Source organism: Oncorhynchus gorbuscha, linkage group LG02 (assembly GCF_021184085.1).
Source record: "Oncorhynchus gorbuscha isolate QuinsamMale2020 ecotype Even-year linkage group LG02, OgorEven_v1.0, whole genome shotgun sequence".
NCBI classification, from domain to species: domain Eukaryota; kingdom Metazoa; phylum Chordata; class Actinopteri; order Salmoniformes; family Salmonidae; genus Oncorhynchus; species Oncorhynchus gorbuscha.
This window is the reverse complement of record NC_060174.1, coordinates 41,202,837-41,223,187: the sequence shown is the minus strand read 5'-3', so window position 1 is coordinate 41,223,187 and position 20,351 is coordinate 41,202,837. Positions and strand designations below refer to the sequence as shown.

General features: G+C 42.6%; 3 protein-coding genes across 3 annotated transcripts; 1 reads left to right on the top strand and 2 right to left on the bottom strand.

Annotated features, from left to right (window-relative positions):
* Positions 1-316: 316 nt before the first annotated feature.
* On the bottom strand, positions 317-2,037 carry gdpgp1 (GDP-D-glucose phosphorylase 1). Its single transcript, XM_046309584.1, has one exon. It carries the CDS (start codon positions 1,532-1,534, stop codon positions 419-421), a length of 1,116 nt encoding a protein of 371 aa, XP_046165540.1. The 5' UTR covers positions 1,535-2,037; the 3' UTR covers positions 317-418.
* A 53-nt stretch (positions 2,038-2,090) lies between these two features.
* Positions 2,091-4,638, top strand: LOC124002230 (calcium and integrin-binding protein 1-like). Its single transcript, XM_046309596.1, has 7 exons — positions 2,091-2,262; positions 2,651-2,685; positions 3,002-3,101; positions 3,601-3,754; positions 3,860-3,978; positions 4,199-4,287; positions 4,374-4,638. Exons 1-7 carry the CDS (start codon positions 2,212-2,214, stop codon positions 4,393-4,395), a joined length of 570 nt encoding a protein of 189 aa, XP_046165552.1. The 5' UTR covers positions 2,091-2,211; the 3' UTR covers positions 4,396-4,638.
* Positions 4,639-9,550: 4,912 nt separating this feature from the next.
* On the bottom strand, positions 9,551-19,552 carry LOC124002217 (protein unc-45 homolog A-like). Its single transcript, XM_046309570.1, has 17 exons — positions 19,377-19,552; positions 15,957-16,149; positions 15,679-15,854; positions 15,490-15,579; positions 15,212-15,379; positions 14,942-15,110; positions 14,660-14,830; positions 14,281-14,452; positions 13,784-14,084; positions 13,533-13,627; positions 13,299-13,440; positions 12,994-13,134; positions 11,742-11,869; positions 11,581-11,647; positions 11,370-11,483; positions 10,821-11,210; positions 9,551-10,691 (listed from the first exon to the last, which is right to left on the bottom strand). The coding sequence occupies exons 1-17, from the start codon at positions 19,398-19,400 to the stop codon at positions 10,416-10,418; spliced, it is 2,817 nt and encodes a 938-aa protein (XP_046165526.1). The 5' UTR covers positions 19,401-19,552; the 3' UTR covers positions 9,551-10,415.
* Positions 19,553-20,351: the final 799 nt, after the last annotated feature.

Below are 20,351 nucleotides of genomic sequence, written 5' to 3'. Positions count from 1 at the left end.
GCAAAATAGGACAAATTGGCTAGCTAGCTAGCAAAAATTGCCATATAAGGTTTAATGCTTTTCAACCTGTCCCCAAATTAATGTAATTGGTTCAGAGTTTTGTTTTGATATTTTAACCTGCGTGTCGTGATCGAGTTTGGTGTGGGGGGACAAAATAAATGTATGCACAAAGGCGCATATTATTTGGGTTCGGAGGACCGCTCTTGTCATGCAGGTTCAGGTATCCTATACAGGACAGTTGTACATTCTAAAAACAGAGAAACTGCATTACGCCAGTGTTTGTGGTAATACATCTGAAAAATGATTTGTTTTAAACTACGATTTCAAGTATGTTTTATTCAGTTGAGACTTGTTGAGTTATATTTGAATGCCCATGAAATATAATAAACCCAATTGTTCACTTCCAGGTAAATCAGGCTTAAATGTCTTTCTGTAAATGTGCAGTAAGTTGCTGTTCCAACTGAAGAAACTGTTGGTCAGGCAGCAGATACCTCTGAATGATGGCCATCACATCTTTTTCAGTGCTGTGTTCAAAGTCATGTCTGTTCTTGAATGGTAAATGTCCAGCCAGCTCACACAGAGCCACATTGAAGGCAGATTCATCTTTGGCACCAAAGCAGGACCTCCTAGGCCACACGACAATGCGCACACCACGCCTGGCACGCACATCAGACTTCCCAGGTGGGCAGCCTCGAGTGAAAAACAGGTTGTGTGCCTTGTTCCTCTCCACCAATGAGTTTGTGACCTGACTAATGGCACAGACAACTTTCTCAAGGTCATCCATTTCAGCGTAGAACATAAAGCCGATGGGGAAGTCTCTCAGACGGTAAAATCCCTTTTCTGGCACTAAGGGTTGGGTTGAAGCAGTTTCTAAGTTTAGCTCCTGCTTCATGTAGTATCCATGAAGGTGGAGATGATTGACTGATGCAAACGCACCAAGACTATTGAATCCCACCCGGAAGCCCGGGTCAGAACTCAGCAGCACAGATTCGATTCCGATTTGGATGGCAGCGGGGGTCAGGACCTGTGGTGAACACTGGGTGGGCTCTGGAACTAATAAACAGTGACCAAATTCCAATGGGCTAACATTGACCATCACCATAATTCTACAGAGTTCATCACATGGGTGTCCATTTTCTTTACAGGGGCCCCCACCTTTGGGTTGCGACGTAGGTTCAATTTGCTTACTCATCTCAAAAATGACTTCCTCTGGATTGATTTTGTTGAAGTTGAACTGCTTGGTGTCAAAGTTTTGTTTGATGCTTAATATTTCCTGAGGCTGTCTTCGCTCTATCCCTCTTTGAATATTCAGTTGGGCCACATACCGAGCCGGCCCAGGTAAAATTCTTGTCTCCAAGTCGCCCAGGTGATAACGGAACAGCCCCCTCTCCATCCTGTCAGTCCATCCGGCTTGAATTGTCGTGTCAAATTTAGACATCGAGGCAGTTCGGTCACCACATCCAGACCAGCAAACATGGTCAGCAAAATCTCGGTTACAGTAGACGAAACGTGTTGGCGATTTGCCGTCCTCCATTGGTCTGCAGTAAATATTAGCACCGGTTGCTACCCAGACGTTACGTGGCACGATGTATCTCGTTTCAACAATGAGATGAATGGCATGGAGTGACAACGCCGAGTCTTATCTCAAGTTAAATAGCATGTAGCTAACGCACTGTTATCTGAATCAGCAGCGTAGAAAATAAATTACATTTCTGTTGAGTTTATGTAAAAATCGATACATAACCGCTAATCTATAAGTAGTTTAACCACGTTATTTACCACAACTAACAGGAAGCAACTAAAAACATGGCATATTTTATCAGTCTCCGCAACAACACTAAAAAGTACTTCCGGATCTCAGCATTTCTGAATTTTTTTAATAAAAGTTTTCCACGTAATAGTAGAAAAGTGTCAATGACCTGTATTTATTCAGGATTTATACAAATAATTGAAGGAAAAAATACGTAAACTGTAAGTCAATGTGGATAGGATCCATCTTCGCTCTGCTTTTCTTCCTGCGTCAGCGATTTGAGGCACGTGATCGCCATCTGGCGGTGTGTTGGCGTGCAATATGCAAATCTTGTTACTATGGTATATTTCGTCGATTCAGAAAAGGGAAGTGGCCAGCTGCTTCGGAAAGTTATCGAAGCAGAAAGTGTTCTTTCTCTGAAGTTGGCTAGCTAATAACAAACAGAAGAAAAAAACAAAAACATGGGAACAACAGCAAGTCAATTAAGGAAGGATCTGCTCTCAGAATATCAGGTGAAATAAGACAGCTATCTAGCCAATGTAACGTTACACCACAAGTTGTTGGTCATTGTACTTTCTGGTAACGTGGTTAGGTTAACAAATAGCTTACTTATTAGCAAGCTAGTTAACGCGATATCTAAAAACTAACCAAGTTGTTTTTAGCCAACTAGTTCGTTATATCGTTTATGTCCTCATAAAGAGTCGCTGTTCAGCTTGAATTAATTGCCTTAAATTAATTCTCAAGTGTATTGTCAGTTTTTGATGACGTTGTTGGTAGGACAACTTATTGAGCGTATTGCAAGTGACACGACACTGATAAAAGCAAGAAGTTGAGGCATAATTATATCAATTTGGAATGTGTGGTGTATTTGAAAATAATGCACCAACTCTTCCCCTCCAGGAGCTGACGTTTCTTACAAAGCAAGAAATTATTCTGTAAGTAACTAGCGTTTTTCCCCATTATTTCAATTCGCAGATGCTATTGTTGTCAATATCCTTTTTGATCATATAGTAAATATATAGGCTCCATCTTGCCAGTGACAAACTTCCTTGTCAACTTAACTTTAATCCTTACTTACGCAAAGTACTAAAGTCTAATTTACAAGGAAGTTTGACAGGCAATATTAATTTACTGTAACTGTTTGAACTGGGTTGGAAAGGTTTGTCATTGTAAATCTATTGCGAAAGAGACTTGTTGAGCAATCAACATCCATACAGGCAGAGTGGAGGTTGTGATGCATGTTTTTTTTAGGGCACACAAGAGATTCAGTGAACTCCTCTCCAAAGAGGACAGAAACATCCCCACCCCGCGAGTGCCCATGGAGAAAGTCCTTTCACTGCCAGAACTCAAGGTGACAAGATTGCAATTAAAATTATACTAAATTACTAATACAGCGAGCAAATTATTTTTAGTTAAAAAACATTGTAACAAATGTTTGATTTACTTTTGACTGCACTGGCCCTTCTCAAGGAACAATGTGGTTTTCCTGTGTTTTATATATATTTCCATACTGAGGTTGGGATGATATTGTGATAGTGATAATGCCTTTTTAGTGTAAGTTGTTTGAAAAGACTGCCTGAAATGTCAGCCTTTTTTGGTGGGATGGAGTGTTGGCCTTTCCATGGTGACCTCACCAAGCAGTAAATTAGTTAGTAGTTTTACCCTCCCCACTCAGACCACCCTGACAGTCCTAGCAAAATTCTTGCTTGAGAGATTTCTCTTTGCTAAGAAAATATTTTTGGCCATTTGAATTTAAAACAGTAAGGTACTTATTGTTTGCCCAGAAGTGATTTGACAGAGACAGATGTCAGCATTGGACTTAATGTTTATGTTCTGTCCCCACCCTTTAGTCCAACCCTTTCAGAAAAAGGATCTGTCACGTATTCTCAACATCTGATATGAAAGATGGAAGTCTCACCTTTGAGGACTTCCTTGATCTCTTGAGTGCCTTCAGTGATTCAGCTACACTGGAAATCAAGTCCCACTACGCATTCCGCATTTTTGGTAATACAATTGAGACATTCTTAGGCCTGTATATGTATGTAGTGTATTCATTGTTGTTTGGGGGGCTGGTGAAAATGTTGTGTTGGTATTGTTTTGTCTGTTCAGACTTTGATGATGATGGCACTCTGGATGGTGGGGACCTGGAGAAGCTGGTGAACTGTCTGACTGGTGAGACAGATGACACAAGGCTTACCACTGAAGAGATGAGGCAGCTCATCAGCAATGTGAGTTAACAGATTAAGGCCACTATTGCCTGGTTCTTTCCAATGTGGCACTGCCTCAGGGGAGACCATAAACTGGGAAGCTGTGGCAAATTTGAATACTGTCTCAACGCAGGAAATTGCATTGCTGAGTATGATCTATGGTCCTCTCACTGAGTCTACCTTTCAGGTCTCCGTTTGCAGTCTCCAAGGCTAAAACAAATACTTATTTACAATATTGCAGATTCTTGAAGAGTCTGATATAGACAAAGATGGAACTGTGAATCTGTCAGAGTTCCAACACGTCATCTCAAGGTCACCAGATTTTGTCAGGTCAGTACAAATCTGATTAGAATACTCTTCATAATTTCTTCATTGCACCTATGAGCCTCCCTCTAATGCTCTGTGTTGTTCTCTAGTTCTTTTAAGATTGTTCTGTGAAGTCGACAAATAAGATGCCAGGATATGGATGCCTTGGATTCTCTGTCCTATTAATACTCAGAAGACCTTTTTTTTCTTCTCCATTGTAATAATATATATTTTTTGATTTTGCCTTAAATTCTTTGTAGATTAATATTTTCTATTATGTTTGATAATGTATTTTTACATAATGTATATGCGATAAGAGCCCTCTAACTGTGTTTTTTCAATCTAAATATCTAGAATAAAAGTAATCAAGTCTTAGTCACTGATTTTGTCATTTATTTTTATTTTTAATTTATCTGAACAAATAACCATGAATAGAAGAGAGAGGAGGAAGGGAAGTGCTAGTAAAGGTACACAATAGTACATTTTGGTAGATTGAAGGTGCTCTTTGGTAAAAGGGGTAAATCTGTCATCAAAATAACCATGAATATTTTAAATAACCATGAAATTCTAGTCCAGGGCTCTCTAACCCTGTTCCTGGAGAGCTACCCTCTTGTATGTTCACTCCAACCCTAGTTATACTGTAACTAACGTGATTCAGTTTATCAACCAGCTAATCATTAGAATCCAGTGCGATAGATTAGGGTTGGACTGAAAAGCTGCAGGGCGGTCGCTCCAGTAACAGGGTTGTAAAAAGCCCTAATCTAGTCAATTAAAATATGCACTGTCCTTAGTGCTCAACTCCTACAGACAGTTTTTCCATTCCATGTAGTCCTTAGTTATAAAGGATATGTGTCAGGATGGAGAGGGGTCCTCTTTGATAACAGAAACAAAAGTGTTCCATGGCCCAAACACTACATCCACCACACGCAGCCCCTGGTTCTTGAAGAACTCTACTCATCTTGACTCGTCTGAGCTGCTCATAGTCCCCTGTCCCAGCTGGCCATATTCAGCTGAAACAGTGATACAAGCAGAGCTTGTAGCTGTGGTTATGAGGAAAGGCCATGTCTTTCCATTCCTGGATATGTATTGCGCTTTGGAATTCATAATGACTTTATGCAATGCTTAGACCTACTCGAAGCCACCAAGAACAGGTGACATTTTCTAATCATTAATATTTTTTAAGCTTACCCCAGCCGCAAGTGTAGCGATCACCCGTACCAGAAAAATACATTTGAATATAATATGTTATATTTCTAAATTAGCAGTTTGAGGACGCTGATGTGAAGGGCTCTTACTTGTGACTGCCGCAGTGTGGCGCGACCCACAGCTGATCCTGCTGACCTCACATGAATGAGTGACCCTGGTGGATGAACACCTCGTTGCTGATCACCTCTTGATCTTCACATGTGCTGTCACCACCTAAACAGCATACAGCAGTCCAGGTAGACAACATAAATAATATATGTTCTACACTGAACAAAAATATAAACACAACCTGCAAAATGTTTGTCCCATGATTCATGAGCCGAAATAAGACCCTATAAATGTTCCATAGGCACAAAAAGTGTATTTCTCTCAAATTGTGGGCACAAATGTGTTTACATCCCTGTAAGTGAGCATTTCTCATTTGTCAAGATAATTCTTCCACCTGGCAGGTGTGGCATATCAAGAAGCTGATTTAAACAGAATGATTATTACACAGGTGCACCTTGTACTGGAGAGAATAAAAGGCCACTTGTGCAGTTTTGTCACAAGTTGAGGGATCATACATTTGGCATACTGACTGCAGGAATGTCCACTCGAGCTGTTGCTAGATAATTGAATGATAACGTCTCTACCGTAATCTGCCTCAACATCATTTTAGATAATTTGGCAATACTTCCAACCGGCCTCACAACTGCAGACCACGTGTGGCCACAGCAGCCCAGGACCTCCACATCAAGCTACTTCACCTGTGGGACTGTCTTGAGACCAGCCACCTGGAAAGCTGATAATTGTGGGTTTGCACAACCGAATAATTTCTGTGCAAACTGTCAGAAACCGTCTCAGGGAAGCTCATCTGCTTGCTCATCATCCTCACCAGGGTCTTGACCTGACTACAGTTCGCTGTTAAATGACTTCAGTGGGCAAATGCTCACTTTTGATGGCCACTGGCACTTTGGAGAAGTGTGCTCTTCATGGATGAATCCCGTTTTTCAACTGTCCCGGGTAGATATGTGAGCGAGCGGTTTGCTGATGTCAACATTGTGGACAGAGTGCCCCATGGTGGGGTTATGGTATGGGCAGGCATAAGTTACATACAATGAACAGAATAGCATTTTATCGATGGCAATTTAAATACACAGAGATACCGTGATGAGATCCTGAGGCCGATTGTCATGCCATTCATCTGCCGCCATCATGTTTCAGCATGATAATGCACAGCCCCACGTCGCAAGGATCTGTACACAATTCCTGGGAGCTGAAAATGTCCCAGTTCTTCCATGGCCTGCATGCTTACCAGACATGTCAACCACTGAGCATGTTTGGGATGCTCTGGATGGATGTGTACAACAGTGTGTTACAGTTCCCACCAATATCCAGCAACTTCGCACAGCCATAGAAGAAGAGTAGGATAACATTCCACAGGCCAAAAAAAACGGCCTGATCAACTCTATGCGAAGGAGATGTTGTGTAATGCTGCATTAGGGAAATGGTGGTCACACTAGATACTGACTGGTTTTCTGATCCACACCCCTACCTTGAAAACAAGTTATCTGTGGTCTCCTAGCCAGTTGTGCTATTGTATGTTCGTGTTATTTGTATCTTATTTTGTACATAATGTTTCTGCCACCGTCTCTTATGACAAAAAATAGTTTCTAGATATCAGGTCAGCGATTACTCAACTCGTACTGGAATAAAACAAAATATTTAATGAGTCGGACGCAAAGGATTTACTTAAAACACCTGACAAGGCCCTCATCCCCGTCCTTCGCAGGAGAAAGACCGAGATATCAGGGACGTAGGTCGGGGTGCCTTGTAAGGATCGGACAGCAAGTGGGTAATCTACCTTTACCATCAGTCCTATTAGCCAATGTTCTACCCGCACATTGACTCTGTACCGGTAACCCCTGTATATAGCATTGCAACTTATTTTACTGCTGCTCTTCAATTCTTTTTTTAACTTAATACTTATTTTTCTTAACTTCTTTGTTGATTAAGAGCTTGTAAGTAAGCATTTCACTGTAAGTGTAACAGTATAATTTGAAACCGTCTCCTCGCGCGAACCAGGGACCTTCTGCACACATCAACAACAGTCACCCACGAAGCATCGTTACCCATCGCTCCACAAAAGCCGCAGCTCTTGCAGAGCAAGGGAAACCACTACTTCAAGGTCTCAGAGCAAGTGACGTAACCGATTGAAACGCTATTTAGCGCACACCGCTAACTAAGCTAGCCGTTTCACATCCGTTACATAAGGTCAACATCTTTTGTATTTGGCGCATGTGACAAATCAAATTTGAGATCTGTATTCCCAGTCATGTGAAATTCATAGATTAGGGCCTAATGAATTTATTTCAACTGACTGATGCCCTGTTATATAAACTGTAACCCAGTAAAATAATTGAAATGGTTGCATCTTGCCTTCATCAGAGAAAGCATCTGAGCGAGCGAGCGAAACAGCGCCCCTCTATATGTAGCCCGTGTATCTGATGCTCTGGACCCTGTAAAACCTAAATATTTTGCAATTGTTTTAGATGCCATTCCCTCTGGTGTTACTTTATTATTCAGGAATGTGACATAACCCTCAGAACATACCTACAATTAACCCTGTTGACCCAGTAATAGGAAAGTTTTGTTTTTATTTTAGTCCATTCAACAATAGAGCTATAAGAGCCTTGTTTCAACAGGATGTTGTATACTATACCTTATGTCATGCCTTATTGGAATGGTTTTATTGATGTCTGTTGGGGGAAAAAAAAGTTTGGATGTTGCCACACACACCTAGTTATTAACAAGTATTCATAAATATTATCATGCCTACCACTATATGAAGTTTATATATTTTTTTCTAATGACCACCCAGAAACAGCGTTGCATATTTTTTTTGTTATTGTATTCATGTAATGGGTTTAATGTCCTTTGTATATTATTTCTATATACTTGTTTCCCATTTGTTAAAAATGAGCACATTTGTTAAACATGCAATGCTTCTAGCGTCGTACCATGAATATGCAAAGCCATCTGGAGAACTCTAAACGTTTTCGGGATGTCACATGTCCTACTTATATCAGTACACTCATAACTTAAGCATTACGAAATGTATATTCGATCAACTAAACCTCACGTACCAAATAATCATTTTTGGTTCACGAAATTCGACACTCATTGAACTCCATTCGAAACAATGAAAAAAACGCCACCTGCTGGAGGGAGAAATATTTTCCGCTGTTGGGCCTCTTTCTCTGGTCTAGAAAAATGGGCCAGGGTTCGGGTCTAGAAGCACGATTTCGACTGCTCCTACACATTTGCTTCAGTACTTCAGTTTAACTAACGCCCGGCCCAGAAATACAATTTTCATTGACGGCCACATAGAGAAGTCAGATTTGAAAACCAAGACCCTTTAGTCATCACCTTTGTGCACAAAGCATCCATTGAATTATTCCCCCATAAAATTGCTGAGGCAGATTTTATTCCATCACACTCGCAACCAAAGATATTTTATATTCATCCAATATCTGCCATGTTTTTGGATAACATCACGAGGTCTGTGCGCATGTGATGTTGGTCCAATTCATGCCAATGACTGGAACGAATTGCAAATATCAATGAAGCTGGAGACTTACATCTCCCTCACTAAATTTAAGCATCAGCTGTCATAGCAGTTTACCGAACACTGCATCTGTAAATAGCCCACCCAACTACCTCATTCCCCAAGTTGTTACTTATTTTTGCACCCTAGAATCTCTACTTGCACATCATCATCTGCACATCTATCACTCCAGGTTTAATGCTAAATTGTAATTATTTTGCCACACCTCCCTAATCTTACTACAGTTGCACACACACACTGTACATATATCTTTCTATTATGTTATTAACTGTAGATTTGTTTATCCCATGTGTAACTCTTGTCGCACTGCTTTGCTTCATCTTGGCCAGGTCGCAGTTGTAAATGAGAACTTGTTTTCAACTGGCCTACCTGGTTAAATAAAATAAAAAAATAAACCCAGATATAGAAGATCCGTGAATCAGCATATGTGAACATGAGTAGATGACCTTGAAAACAATGGGCAAACATGTCTCATACCTTAGTGGTCTCGATGCAGTCTTTAGTGATGAAAACATTTGACACAATGGATTAGTTCATGAATAATCACGGACTTTACATAGCAACAGTTTTTGTCTGCCAGCCTTCTAACTGGGTCATGATGGTTGTTTAAAAACAACCAAGACATTGGAAATGTAGATGAAAAAGAAAAGGCAAATAAAAACAATGATCCATATAAGGTGCAAGTAAATCATAACATAAATATTGTGATGCAAACATTAAGGAAAAACATGTATTGGAATATAAAAGTCAATAGACAAGTACAGCAAGATAAAGGAATGACTTGTGATGAATGCATGAAGTACTATATTTGGTTGTTTAAGTTGTGCTACTCTTGTTGGCTATGCATTGTGCCTCTAGCATCAAACAGAATCATCCATGAGTGGAAGGTGGCACATAAGTTGAAGCATGTATAATGTGTCCTCTTTAGCCCAGGACTGGGAGATCTGTTATGATTGAAAGAGATTGGTGTGCTCAAATGTTTGTAGAGACAAAAGGTCTTTGGGTGGCAGTTTCAAAAGGCATATACTTGAAGGAAAAGGCTGCTAATTCTTTTGATTAAAACATAATATTTAGGTGAGTGCGGGTTTTTTTCCTTTCTTCAAGATTCATTATGAACATTCACCAACTCCAGCTCTCAGATTGTTGCACATACCTTAATGTTTGTAAAGCATATCAGCCCTCAAACTGAAACCAGCAAAGCCTACTGCCCTCAAACACCAAAACTGCTTGCCTCCTATTCTACTAAACACACCTCACACAGAACAGCAGTGGAACAATCATCTTAGGTCTTTTCTCCTGTAGCATCACACACACACACACACACACTTCCATACTGTCCTCAGGGCTCATTTCCTTCTCCCCCTTCCTCTGGCTTCTTGATGATGCCGTACTCAATGGCTTTATCCAGGCAGTGCTGTGCTGCTCTGGAGATGGAGCTCTGCTCTGTGGATTTAGCCAGGACGGAGAGGATCTCCAGCGCCTCGCTCTCCATCAGCGTCTCGGCCAGGCTCTTCTCCGCCTGCATTAGATTCAGCATGACCACCACTCCACGGTGACGCAGCTCCAAGCTGTCACTAAGCAACAGGGCCTGAAGGATCTCTAGCCAGTGACTGGTCTGGAATCAGAGTGAGGGAAGTAAAGACAAACTCTGGACAGAAATAGTAAAGGAAAGTTGTCTGGTACAGTATATTCAATTTAACCTATGTGTGTGTATATATATATATCTTGAGGGAGGATTCATCACCGTTCCAGGGATGCGGGCACACAGCTCAGGCTGCTCTGCAGTCAGCATGGCCAGGGTTCCAGCTGCAGCTTTCCTCAGCCTCTCATCTTCCTCTCCACTGTAGAGCACCAGCAGCTTCAGACGGTCATTCCCCGTGGCCACGTAGAGCTGCTGCACCTCAGTGCTCAGGACCAGGTTACACATGCACTCTGTGGCTGCAGCGCGGACCAGCTCGTGCTCCTCAAACATGTAACCCTCTACCTTGGGTACAGCTTTCTCCTTGATTATCTTCTGTCTGAGCCGCTCGCTGATACCAGCCAGGTTGGTGAGGGCCATGAGAGACTCGAAGTTCTGCAGCAGGGTGCAGTCCAGGGTGAGAAGACTGACCAGGGGACGCACCACCTCATAGATCTACACACACACACACACACGAGAAAGGAATCAGGGAGTTTACATGAGAGCACCACCAATGATTGAAATCTGAACAGGCTCAGCAATATCTTATTACTAGATCTTCACACAAACATATTTATTTCTCATCAGTGGAGCAGGATAGGGCGGTTATCTCACTCTCTCCCCAGGGAAGGCTATCTCTGGGTTGGATGTGATGGTGATCTTGGCAAGGGCCTGTGCTGCCTTGGTCTTCCCGACATCAGTACTCTCAGACACCAGAGGGAGAAGGGCCTGGCAAGACAGCATCATTAAATGCATTTTACTGGTCAATTAAATCAAGTAAGAAAGGTGGTGTGTTTAGACATAACTGACGTGAGGATGGTCTCACCTTTCCTCCACCCTGTGCCACCACTGTGCCCCTGTCCTCCTGCCTCTCCACCAGAGCCAAGAACACCCTGCAGAGAAAGATACACACAGGGGGAAAAGACTGCATTGTAAAGAGGAAAGAGTATTATTAGGCTAGAGCCAGGGAAGATAAGACAGACAAACCTGGCGATGCACTCCCTGCAGGTCTCAGTAAGGGCGGGACTCTCCTGTTTCCCCATGCACACCAGAGCAGACACCACACCTGCCTCCAGCAGCTTCATCAACCTCTTCTCCACAAACGAGTGAGCGTCCTGAAACAGACAGTCAGTGGGGCAATCTCTTCGCTATCTTGGTCAGTTACTCTATTGGCCAGTTCTCTCTTAATAAAGGATGTCTTTGACCTCAATGGGACTTATTGGTTTAAAATGTTTAAGTAATATAATAGAATCTGGGACAAGAGCTGATAAAATAACCTAATTAGAGGAATATTCCGTGTCGAGACTTGGGGTGTAACGGTTCACCAAACCCACGCTTCGGTACATATCACTGGTCGATTCAGTTTCAGTACAAGAGGAAAATAAAATGCCATTCATAATGTTCCTGGCATGGTCTGTTGTGACAGGATTGTTATGTTGGGCCTCTAAAGTTTACACTGCTGCTGCGTTTGTAACCATGTAGGAGGTGGGAATTTACCAGTTGTGAAGTCGTAAATACCAGTTGGAGTCATTCATGTGATTTGAACTCTAATGCGACGTCAACCATGAACTAAAAAGTACAGCTATTATGTTTAAACAAAGTTTGAATTCAAAAACCACATTAGATTGTTTTTTCTAAATAATATTTTGTAACATTTAACTGCCGAAAATGCTGTTATAGGACAATTTCCTTAGTTCGTGACATCAGAGGTCACCATATGGAAGAAGTGGGTGCTCAGGATGATAAACGACTTTCCCACTAGTAATCACCAGTTGGAGGATCGTTCACGTTATATCCACAACTCTCTGTCCATCGTTGTTGTAATCTACTGGGAAGCCAAAATTTGAATAAACTGGAGATTTAAACGATGATGGAGGATCCTCCAATTCTGGTTTATTGACCCCACCGGAGAAATAGCTCCCGGGTGCACCTCACAAAAGGACAGTTTGAAATGCGGCAATTAAAATTTCATTTTTTCCCATTGGCTCTGTTTTAATATCCTTAAAATGTTTTCCAGCTCAGATTTACTCATGAGACATAGCCTATAGGCCTAGTGTTTTTATCTGTTGTAATGTATTCATTCGGGTTCACAGTGCGAACTGAACCGAGGTCCCAGTACTGACCGGTTTGGTACTAATACGTGTACCATTACACCTCTAGTCGAGACCCAGTGATTAGTGAGGTTTGGATGTCTAGAAGTACCTTGGGTAACACGGCCCTGACACACACAGTGAAGTACCTTGGGATGTTCCTCTGGTACGTGCTGTTTAGCATACTTGGCCAGCTCCACCATCTGAGGGTCAGGCTTGTCCACATCATAGCTGTTAGTACAGTTCACCAGAGTAGAGCCCACTGCAAACAGTACAGTCTTATCCTCTGACTGTAGGGACACAATACACCGCCATCAGACATCACATCAAATGACTAGTTATCATTACATCTCTAAGGGAGGCTGGGAGGAACATATAGCCTCATGATATAAAAAGTCACGATGTAACAATCATATTGGCTGATTTTACTTTGATATTGGGGGGGTAAGCTTACCTTAGCTAGCTGAAACATTGCCTGCAGGGCATTCCTGTCCTCAACTAGGTCCTCCTTTACGTCAGCGTCGAAGGTGAGGTAGGCCAGGCCCTCAATGGCCCACCGCCGAGACGTTGGGGGGAGAGACTCGTTACACAGCCACCTGGGACAGGAAGAGGTACATCATCTGACTGGTTCTATAATAACAAGCTACATTTTAAGTTACACACTTTGAAAAAAACACAGGTCACATACTTCCTGCACTGTTTGGCCAGTTTCAGTGTGGATCCCTCAGCAAACTGCTTCATGCTGAAATCTGTCCCCCCAGCTGAGCCCAGCTTACACAAACCCTGTAAAACACATACTTTTTCAGTTGTCACTACTTATTCAATGTTTTTTTGTTATTCCAATGGGACAATTGGCCCAGTGTGTTGGGAGTTTAGCTGAACCATAGACAATATAACAATTGTATAGTATTGTTCCATAGCTATTGGCTGAACCCTCACCACTAGCGCTCGAACACGTATCTGGTCGTTCTCACTCTTCTTGTAGAGGTCCTTGAGCAGTGCCACGCCATTGGCTGTGATGAACGAGGCCCTCTTGGCCTTGCCTGCAGCGTGGATCAGAGCCTCCACCGCCACCTGCTGGTGACACACAACCTCCGAGGCACACAGAGAGATGACCGCATCCATCATACCCGACATCTCCAGGGTCCTGTTGCCCACGTCGCTGGGTCCTTGCAGAAGCACAGACACCGTCTGAATGGCGCGCAGCTTACTCTCCAGGCCGGGGCGGCCAAAGTGATGCCTGCACAGAACAATAGCAGTAAAGGTATCAGAGTAGTTCTCACACACACAAGCAGATTGTTTGGATTTGTACCGACAATGAAAATAAAAAGATGTTCACAATTCAATAACCTACAAGACATGACTATGCAACCTTGGTGGGCGGCACAATCACAATCAACACAGACTAGAAAATCAAGACAGGACCAAACACTCACTGGACATATTCCTCGCAGAGTTTATTGAAGTTCTCCCTCTCGGCATCACTCTTCAGGTCATCATAGAGTTTGCTGAGGAGCACAGAGCAGCTCATGTGGGAGTTGTCTGTGAGAGGAGGTCCCTCAGACATCTCAGGGACCGTTCCTGCTACCTCTAGGATCTTCTTTAGCCCTGCACAGGAGAGAACAGAGATATGGTTGATCTAACACCTTGACTTATTTACATGTACATCGGATTCAAAATACTATACAATACTGTGTGAGCCTCATCTGCATGACAGAATGGCTGCATCCACCAAAGAGGAAAATACAACATGCTCTGTTTCTACCATACCCTGGTCTCTACCATACAGTGTGAAGAAGTTAGTCTGTCTCTTACCCTGGTCTATGACCCACAGTGTGAGAGAGTTGTCTGGGTTCCTCTGGGACTTGCGGGGCACCTGTTTGACCAGGAGGTTGATGGCGCTGTCTCGGCCCGGCCCGGACACACTGCTCGCTGGCATCATCTCCACCAGGTGGCGCAGCATGGAGCGCAGCTCGCGAGACGGCTCTGTACGGCACACACACACACACACAAGTATATTTAAGTCAGTCACCTTTCTTTTCTATCTCCGTGTTATCGAGAAGCCACAACCTGTAACCGGAAGACATGTCATCTCACCAGGCAGTATGGCCTCGTCCTTCCCTCTGATCTCCCTGTTCATGCCCCCTGTCAGGGCCTCGAACATCACCTGCAGCAGGTGACAGGCAGCCAGGGACACAGCAGACGCTCCAGAGCCCATTACCCCACACAGCTGCTCCATGCCCAGCTCGTTCACTATGGCCATGGTCTGGAGAATATGGTCATGGTTGAATGCAATGTCGCTAGATTCTTTATTTAAATCATGTCTAGTGTTTCATATAGAGAAACACAGATATGACCAATACTTACTCTGGACTGATGGCCAGTACACAGGCCAACCAGGGTCCTGAGAGCAGACAGGACCACCTCCTCCTGATTGGAGCCCAGCAGACTTTGGATCAGCTTCACCCCGTCGTTACGGAAGATCTGCTCGGCTCCCGCCTCCTCACGAGACAGCACCACCAGGTTCTGAGCAGCCTGCCATTGAGAAATAGATCACAAGGTGTAAGGTTCATCAAAGCTGAAAACATGCCAGAGTGCGCTTTTGTGTAGTCAGTGTTTATGTGTGTATGGTGTGATTGTTTTACCTTCTGTCTGTCCAAGGGCTGTGCTGAGGGGTCCAGCAGGAGAGAGAACATCTGCTGAACGCGAGCATCTGTGGAGGACATCTGAACTGACTACAAGGGAGAGAAAATAAATCCTCATTATGGCCTTGGACCTCCTGGGTACATTGTAGAGACTTCATCAGAACTACATAGTCTCTGCTGGCTCGTCACCTTTTTCTGGCTCTGTGCTCCCAGCAGTCTGAGCATCTCCTTGAATGTGTTGTTTGTGGGCTCCATCTGTGCACACCTCTGAGCGTCCAGAAACGCTTCGTTCAGACGACCCAGCTTCTGCAGGGCCTGTGCCCGCCGGAACCTGGCTTTCACATCACCAGGGTCAGTATCAAGAGCTGGAGAGAGAGAGCGAGAAACACTACTTTGTCAAATGTAGTATATATTATTTTTTCATTGGTGAATGACAACATCAACGGGTTTGTTCTGCACTCTCCCACCTTTGGAGGCATCAGCCTCTGCCTTGGTGTAGTCCTCTAGCTTGAGGTAGCAGGCAGAGCGGTTGCGGTGCAGGACTGCACTCTCCGCCTGGCTGTGGCTCAATTTGAGAGCCTTGGTGTAAAAGCACAGAGCTCCCTGCATGTCTCCTGCATTGAACAGGGTATTCCCCTCTTCCTTCAGGGCACCAGGGTCCTGGATCAAAGATGTACAGATAGTGGGCACAATACTGTCATGATCATCCAACTTCTCTCCACAATATCATGGTCATATGGAATATACGGTACCAGTTGTAGCCCTGAAAAGCTATCTACCTTCTTCCCATCTCGTGTCATCTGGAGGCACTTTGCCTCAATAAAGAGTGCCTCCCTTCTGGTGGTCCTTTATTTCTTTCAATTTCTGAAACTCCTGTAGTAACTCCCTTCACCCACTGCCATCCAACATGCTACTCTCAACCACACGTTTACATACAGTACCAGTCAAACATTTGGACACACCTACTAATTCCAGGGTTTTTCTTTATTTGTACCATTTTCTATATCGTAGAATAATAGTGAAGACATCAAAAATATGAAATAACACACATGGAATCATGTAGTAACCTAAAGAAAGTGTTAAATCAAAATATATGTTATATTTGAGATTCTTCAAAGTACCCACAGCTTGGCATTCTCTCAACCAGCTTCATGAGGTAGTCATCTGGAATGCATTTCAATTAACAAGTGAGCCTTGTTAAAAGTTCATTTTTATTATTTATTTCCTTCTTAATGCGTTTGAGCCAATCAGTTGTGTTGTGGCAAGGTAGGGGGGTATACAGACGATATCCCTATTTGGTCAAATTCCAAGTCGATATGTCTCGAATAAGCAAAGACAAATGACAGTCCATCATGACTTTAAGACATGAAGGTCAGTCAATTCAGAAATCCAACATTAAGTACTTTGAAAGTTTCTTCAAGTGCAGTTGCAAAAACCATCAGGCAGTATGATGAAACTACACCACCCGGGACACCTACACCACCCGGGACACCTACACCACCCGGGACACCTACACCACCCGGGACACCTACACCACCCGGGACACCTACACCACCCGATGTCACAGGAAGGCCATAAAGATCATTAAGGACAACAACAACCCGCGTCACTGCCTGTTCGCCCCGCTATCATCCAGAAGGCGAGGTCAGTACAGGTGCATCATCAAAGCAGGGACCGAGAGACTGAAAAACAGCTTCTATCTCAAGGCCATCAGACTGTTAAACAGCCACCACTAACATTGAGTGGCTGCTGCCAACATACTGACTCAACTCCAGCCACTTTAATAATTGGATTTGATGGAAATTGATGTAAAAATGTATCACTAGCCACCTTAAACAATGCCACTTAATATAATGTTTACATACCCTACATTACTCATCTCATATGTATATACTGGGGCGGCAGGGTAGCCTAGTGGTTAGAGCGTTGGACTAGTAACCGAAAGGTTGCAAGTTCGAATCCCGAGCTGACAAGGAAAATCTGTCATTCTGCTCCTGAACAGGCAGTTAACCCATTGTTCCTAGGCCGTCATTGAAAATAAGAATTTGTTCTTAACTGACTTGCCTAGTAAAATAAAGGTAAAATAAAATAAATACTGTACTCATTTAAACTGCTGCATCTTGCCGTCTTTATGTAATACATGTATCACGAGCCACTTTATGTTTATATACCCTACATTACTCATCTCATATGTATATACTGTACTCTATACCATCTACTCCATCTTGCCTATGCGGTTCGGTACCATCACTCATTCATATATCTTTATGTACATATTCTTTATCCCTTTACCCTTGGTAGTAGTTGTGGAATTGTTAGGTTAGATTACTCGTTGGCTATTACTGCATTGTCGGAACTAGAAGCACAAGCATTTCGCTACACCCGCATTAACATCTGCTAACCATGTGTATGTGACAAATCAAATTTGATTTGATTTTGAAGAAGGGGAGTGGTGGAGTGCAGCATCAGATGACCTGGCTTCCACAATCCCCCAACCTCAATCCAATTAAGATGGTTTGGGATGAGTTGGACTGCCAAGTGCTCAGCATTTGTCAGAACTCCAAGACTATTGGAAAAGCATTTCAGGTGAAGCTGTTTGAGAGAATGTCAAGAGTGTGCAAAGCTGTCATCAAGGCAAAGGGTGGCTACTTTGAAGAATCTCAAATATAAAATCTATTTTGATTTGTTTAATGAAAATATTTTTGGGTTACTACATGATTCAATGTGTTATTTCATAGTTTTGATGCCTTCACTACTATTTTACAATGTAAAAAGTAAAGAAAAACCCTTGAATGAGTAGGTGGTTGCAAACTTTTGACTGGTACTGTACATGGTTAGATGCAAATGTAGAGAAACTGTACTAACTAGTGGTGCATGGCCCAGCTCTTACATTTACATTTACATTTAAGTCATTTAGCAGATGCTCTTATCCAGAGCGACTTACAAATTGGTCTTGTTCATAATGGCAAGTAAAAATACTGATAAAACGTCAAATTGCCAGAATAAGACCAAATGCATATAGGTATTGTCGTAGTAGCATGTGGTTAAATGTTCAATCTGTGGATGAACCTAAATAGCTAACAGTCAGATTCATTAGGCTGTAATACACAATTAATTGGTACATATGATAAACTAATGACTGCAACATCGTGTACATTTTTATTACAAACCAGAATGTTGAATAAAATGACATTTCAACTTACTCTACAGGTTGTCCATGGTGTTTGTCCTTCAGATGGCCGAGACCAAATATCCATAGGAACGTATTATTTACCCTACATTTTATTGCACCGGTAGTGAAGTTGACATGTCAGGGTTAACCATACTTTCCTGTGGATATTTCCTCTCAAATATCGAGCAGCTGAAGGACAAGCCGCACAGCCAACAGGTAGAGTAAGTTGAAATGTCATTTTATTCAACATTCTGACTTGTAAGGAATATTTACACGATATTGTGTAGTTTCAATCTGTATTACAAATCAATTGTGTATTACAGCCTGCTGAATCAGACTAAAGCTAACGTTGCCCCAGTATATGTGCGTTAGGTATCGACAATGTGCATTTTTCGGTTGCTTGTAAATGTTTATTTAGACTTTTTTTTATGTACATACCGGCCGTATTTTCTGAGTAACGAACGTATTTTGACAACCCTTTCAGCCCTCTAGATATGCTGCATTCAAATAATTCGGAACTAGGAAACGCAGACATTCCCGACCAACACATTTGTGGAACGGGGACGTGTATAACTGCAACCATTAGTAAGTCTGAAATTTCCAAGTTTCCTAATTCCGAACAGTACGTGAACGCAGCTACTGGGAAGCTAACGTTACCTAGCTAAGAAACCCACAGTGCAATAGACTCAAAACTCTGCTACTGGCGATCTCTTACCTTTTCCTTCCCGTTTACACTCATGACTTCCTTCTCTGGCCGATAAACTCTGACGATAAATGAGACTCTTCTCACTGCATATGTGTTTCTTTATTTAATTGATTTCTCTGCTTTTACAGGCGCTAGTTTGTGACAGTATTTTATGAAGTTCTTCCTGTGGGTGCACGATGATGACGATTATGGAGTGGCCCCTCCCTCTACACATGCTCCATGACCAAATAAGGCAGAGAATCTCTATACGCTTTCACACTTGACCGTTTATCTCTTAAGCGCTTTATTTGGTTACATTTTCATTGCAGGTATGTTATGTATTGGACCAGTAGTCCTACTGTCAATGGTTTTTACATAGGGACTGATAAAGTGAGTGCAAAGCATCTGAACAAGGCCTAACCTCAAGATGTGACATTATTACATTACTATTCATTAAAAAAAATTAAGCGCTATAATATAGGGATATGTAGTTGTCTTTTTCAAATGAAATACAGATCAAAGCCCGGTGCCTTACTAAATCCATTAAGTGATAAAAAATAACAGAATCCTACAGGAAAACTACTGAACAAAAATATAAATGCAACAATTTCAACAATTTTACTGAGTTATAGTTCATGTAAGGAAACCAGTCAATTGAAATAAATTAATTCGGCCCTAATCTATGGATTTCACATAACTGGGCAGGGGCGCAGCCATGGGTGGGCCTGGGATGGCATAGGTCCACCCAGTTCAGAGCAAGGCCCACCCACTGGGGAGCTAGGCCCAGCCACTCAAAATTGTTTTTTCCCCACAAGAGGGTTTTATTACAGACAGAAATACTCCTCGGTGTCATCAGCAGTCCGGGTGGCTGGTCTCAGATGATCCCGCAGGTGAAGTAGACAGATGTGGAGGTCCTGGGCTGACGTGGTTACATGTGGTCTGCGGTTGTGAGGCCGGTTGGACATACTGCCAAATTCTCTAAAATGACATGGAGGTGGCTTATGG

What these genes read in the sequence shown, in the direction of transcription:
- gdpgp1 (XM_046309584.1), bottom strand. Translation starts at nt 1,534, where the DNA reads ATGGAGGACGGCAAATCGCCAACACGTTTCGTCTACTGTAACCGAGAT.
- LOC124002230 (XM_046309596.1), top strand. Translation starts at nt 2,212, where the DNA reads ATGGGAACAACAGCAAGTCAATTAAGGAAGGATCTGCTCTCAGAATAT. An exon ending in CTACGCATTCCGCATTTTTG is followed by an intron (nt 3,755 to 3,859) that starts GTAATACAATTG and finishes TTGTCTGTTCAG; the next exon opens with ACTTTGATGATGATGGCACT. An exon ending in TGAGGCAGCTCATCAGCAAT is followed by an intron (nt 3,979 to 4,198) that starts GTGAGTTAACAG and finishes ACAATATTGCAG; the next exon opens with ATTCTTGAAGAGTCTGATAT.
- LOC124002217 (XM_046309570.1), bottom strand. Translation starts at nt 19,400, where the DNA reads ATGAGTGTAAACGGGAAGGAAAAG. An exon ending in GAGCACAGAGCCAGAAAAAG is followed by an intron (nt 15,580 to 15,678) that starts GTGACGAGCCAG and finishes TCTCCCTTGTAG; the next exon opens with TCAGTTCAGATGTCCTCCAC. An exon ending in GTACTGGCCATCAGTCCAGA is followed by an intron (nt 15,111 to 15,211) that starts GTAAGTATTGGT and finishes CATATTCTCCAG; the next exon opens with ACCATGGCCATAGTGAACGA.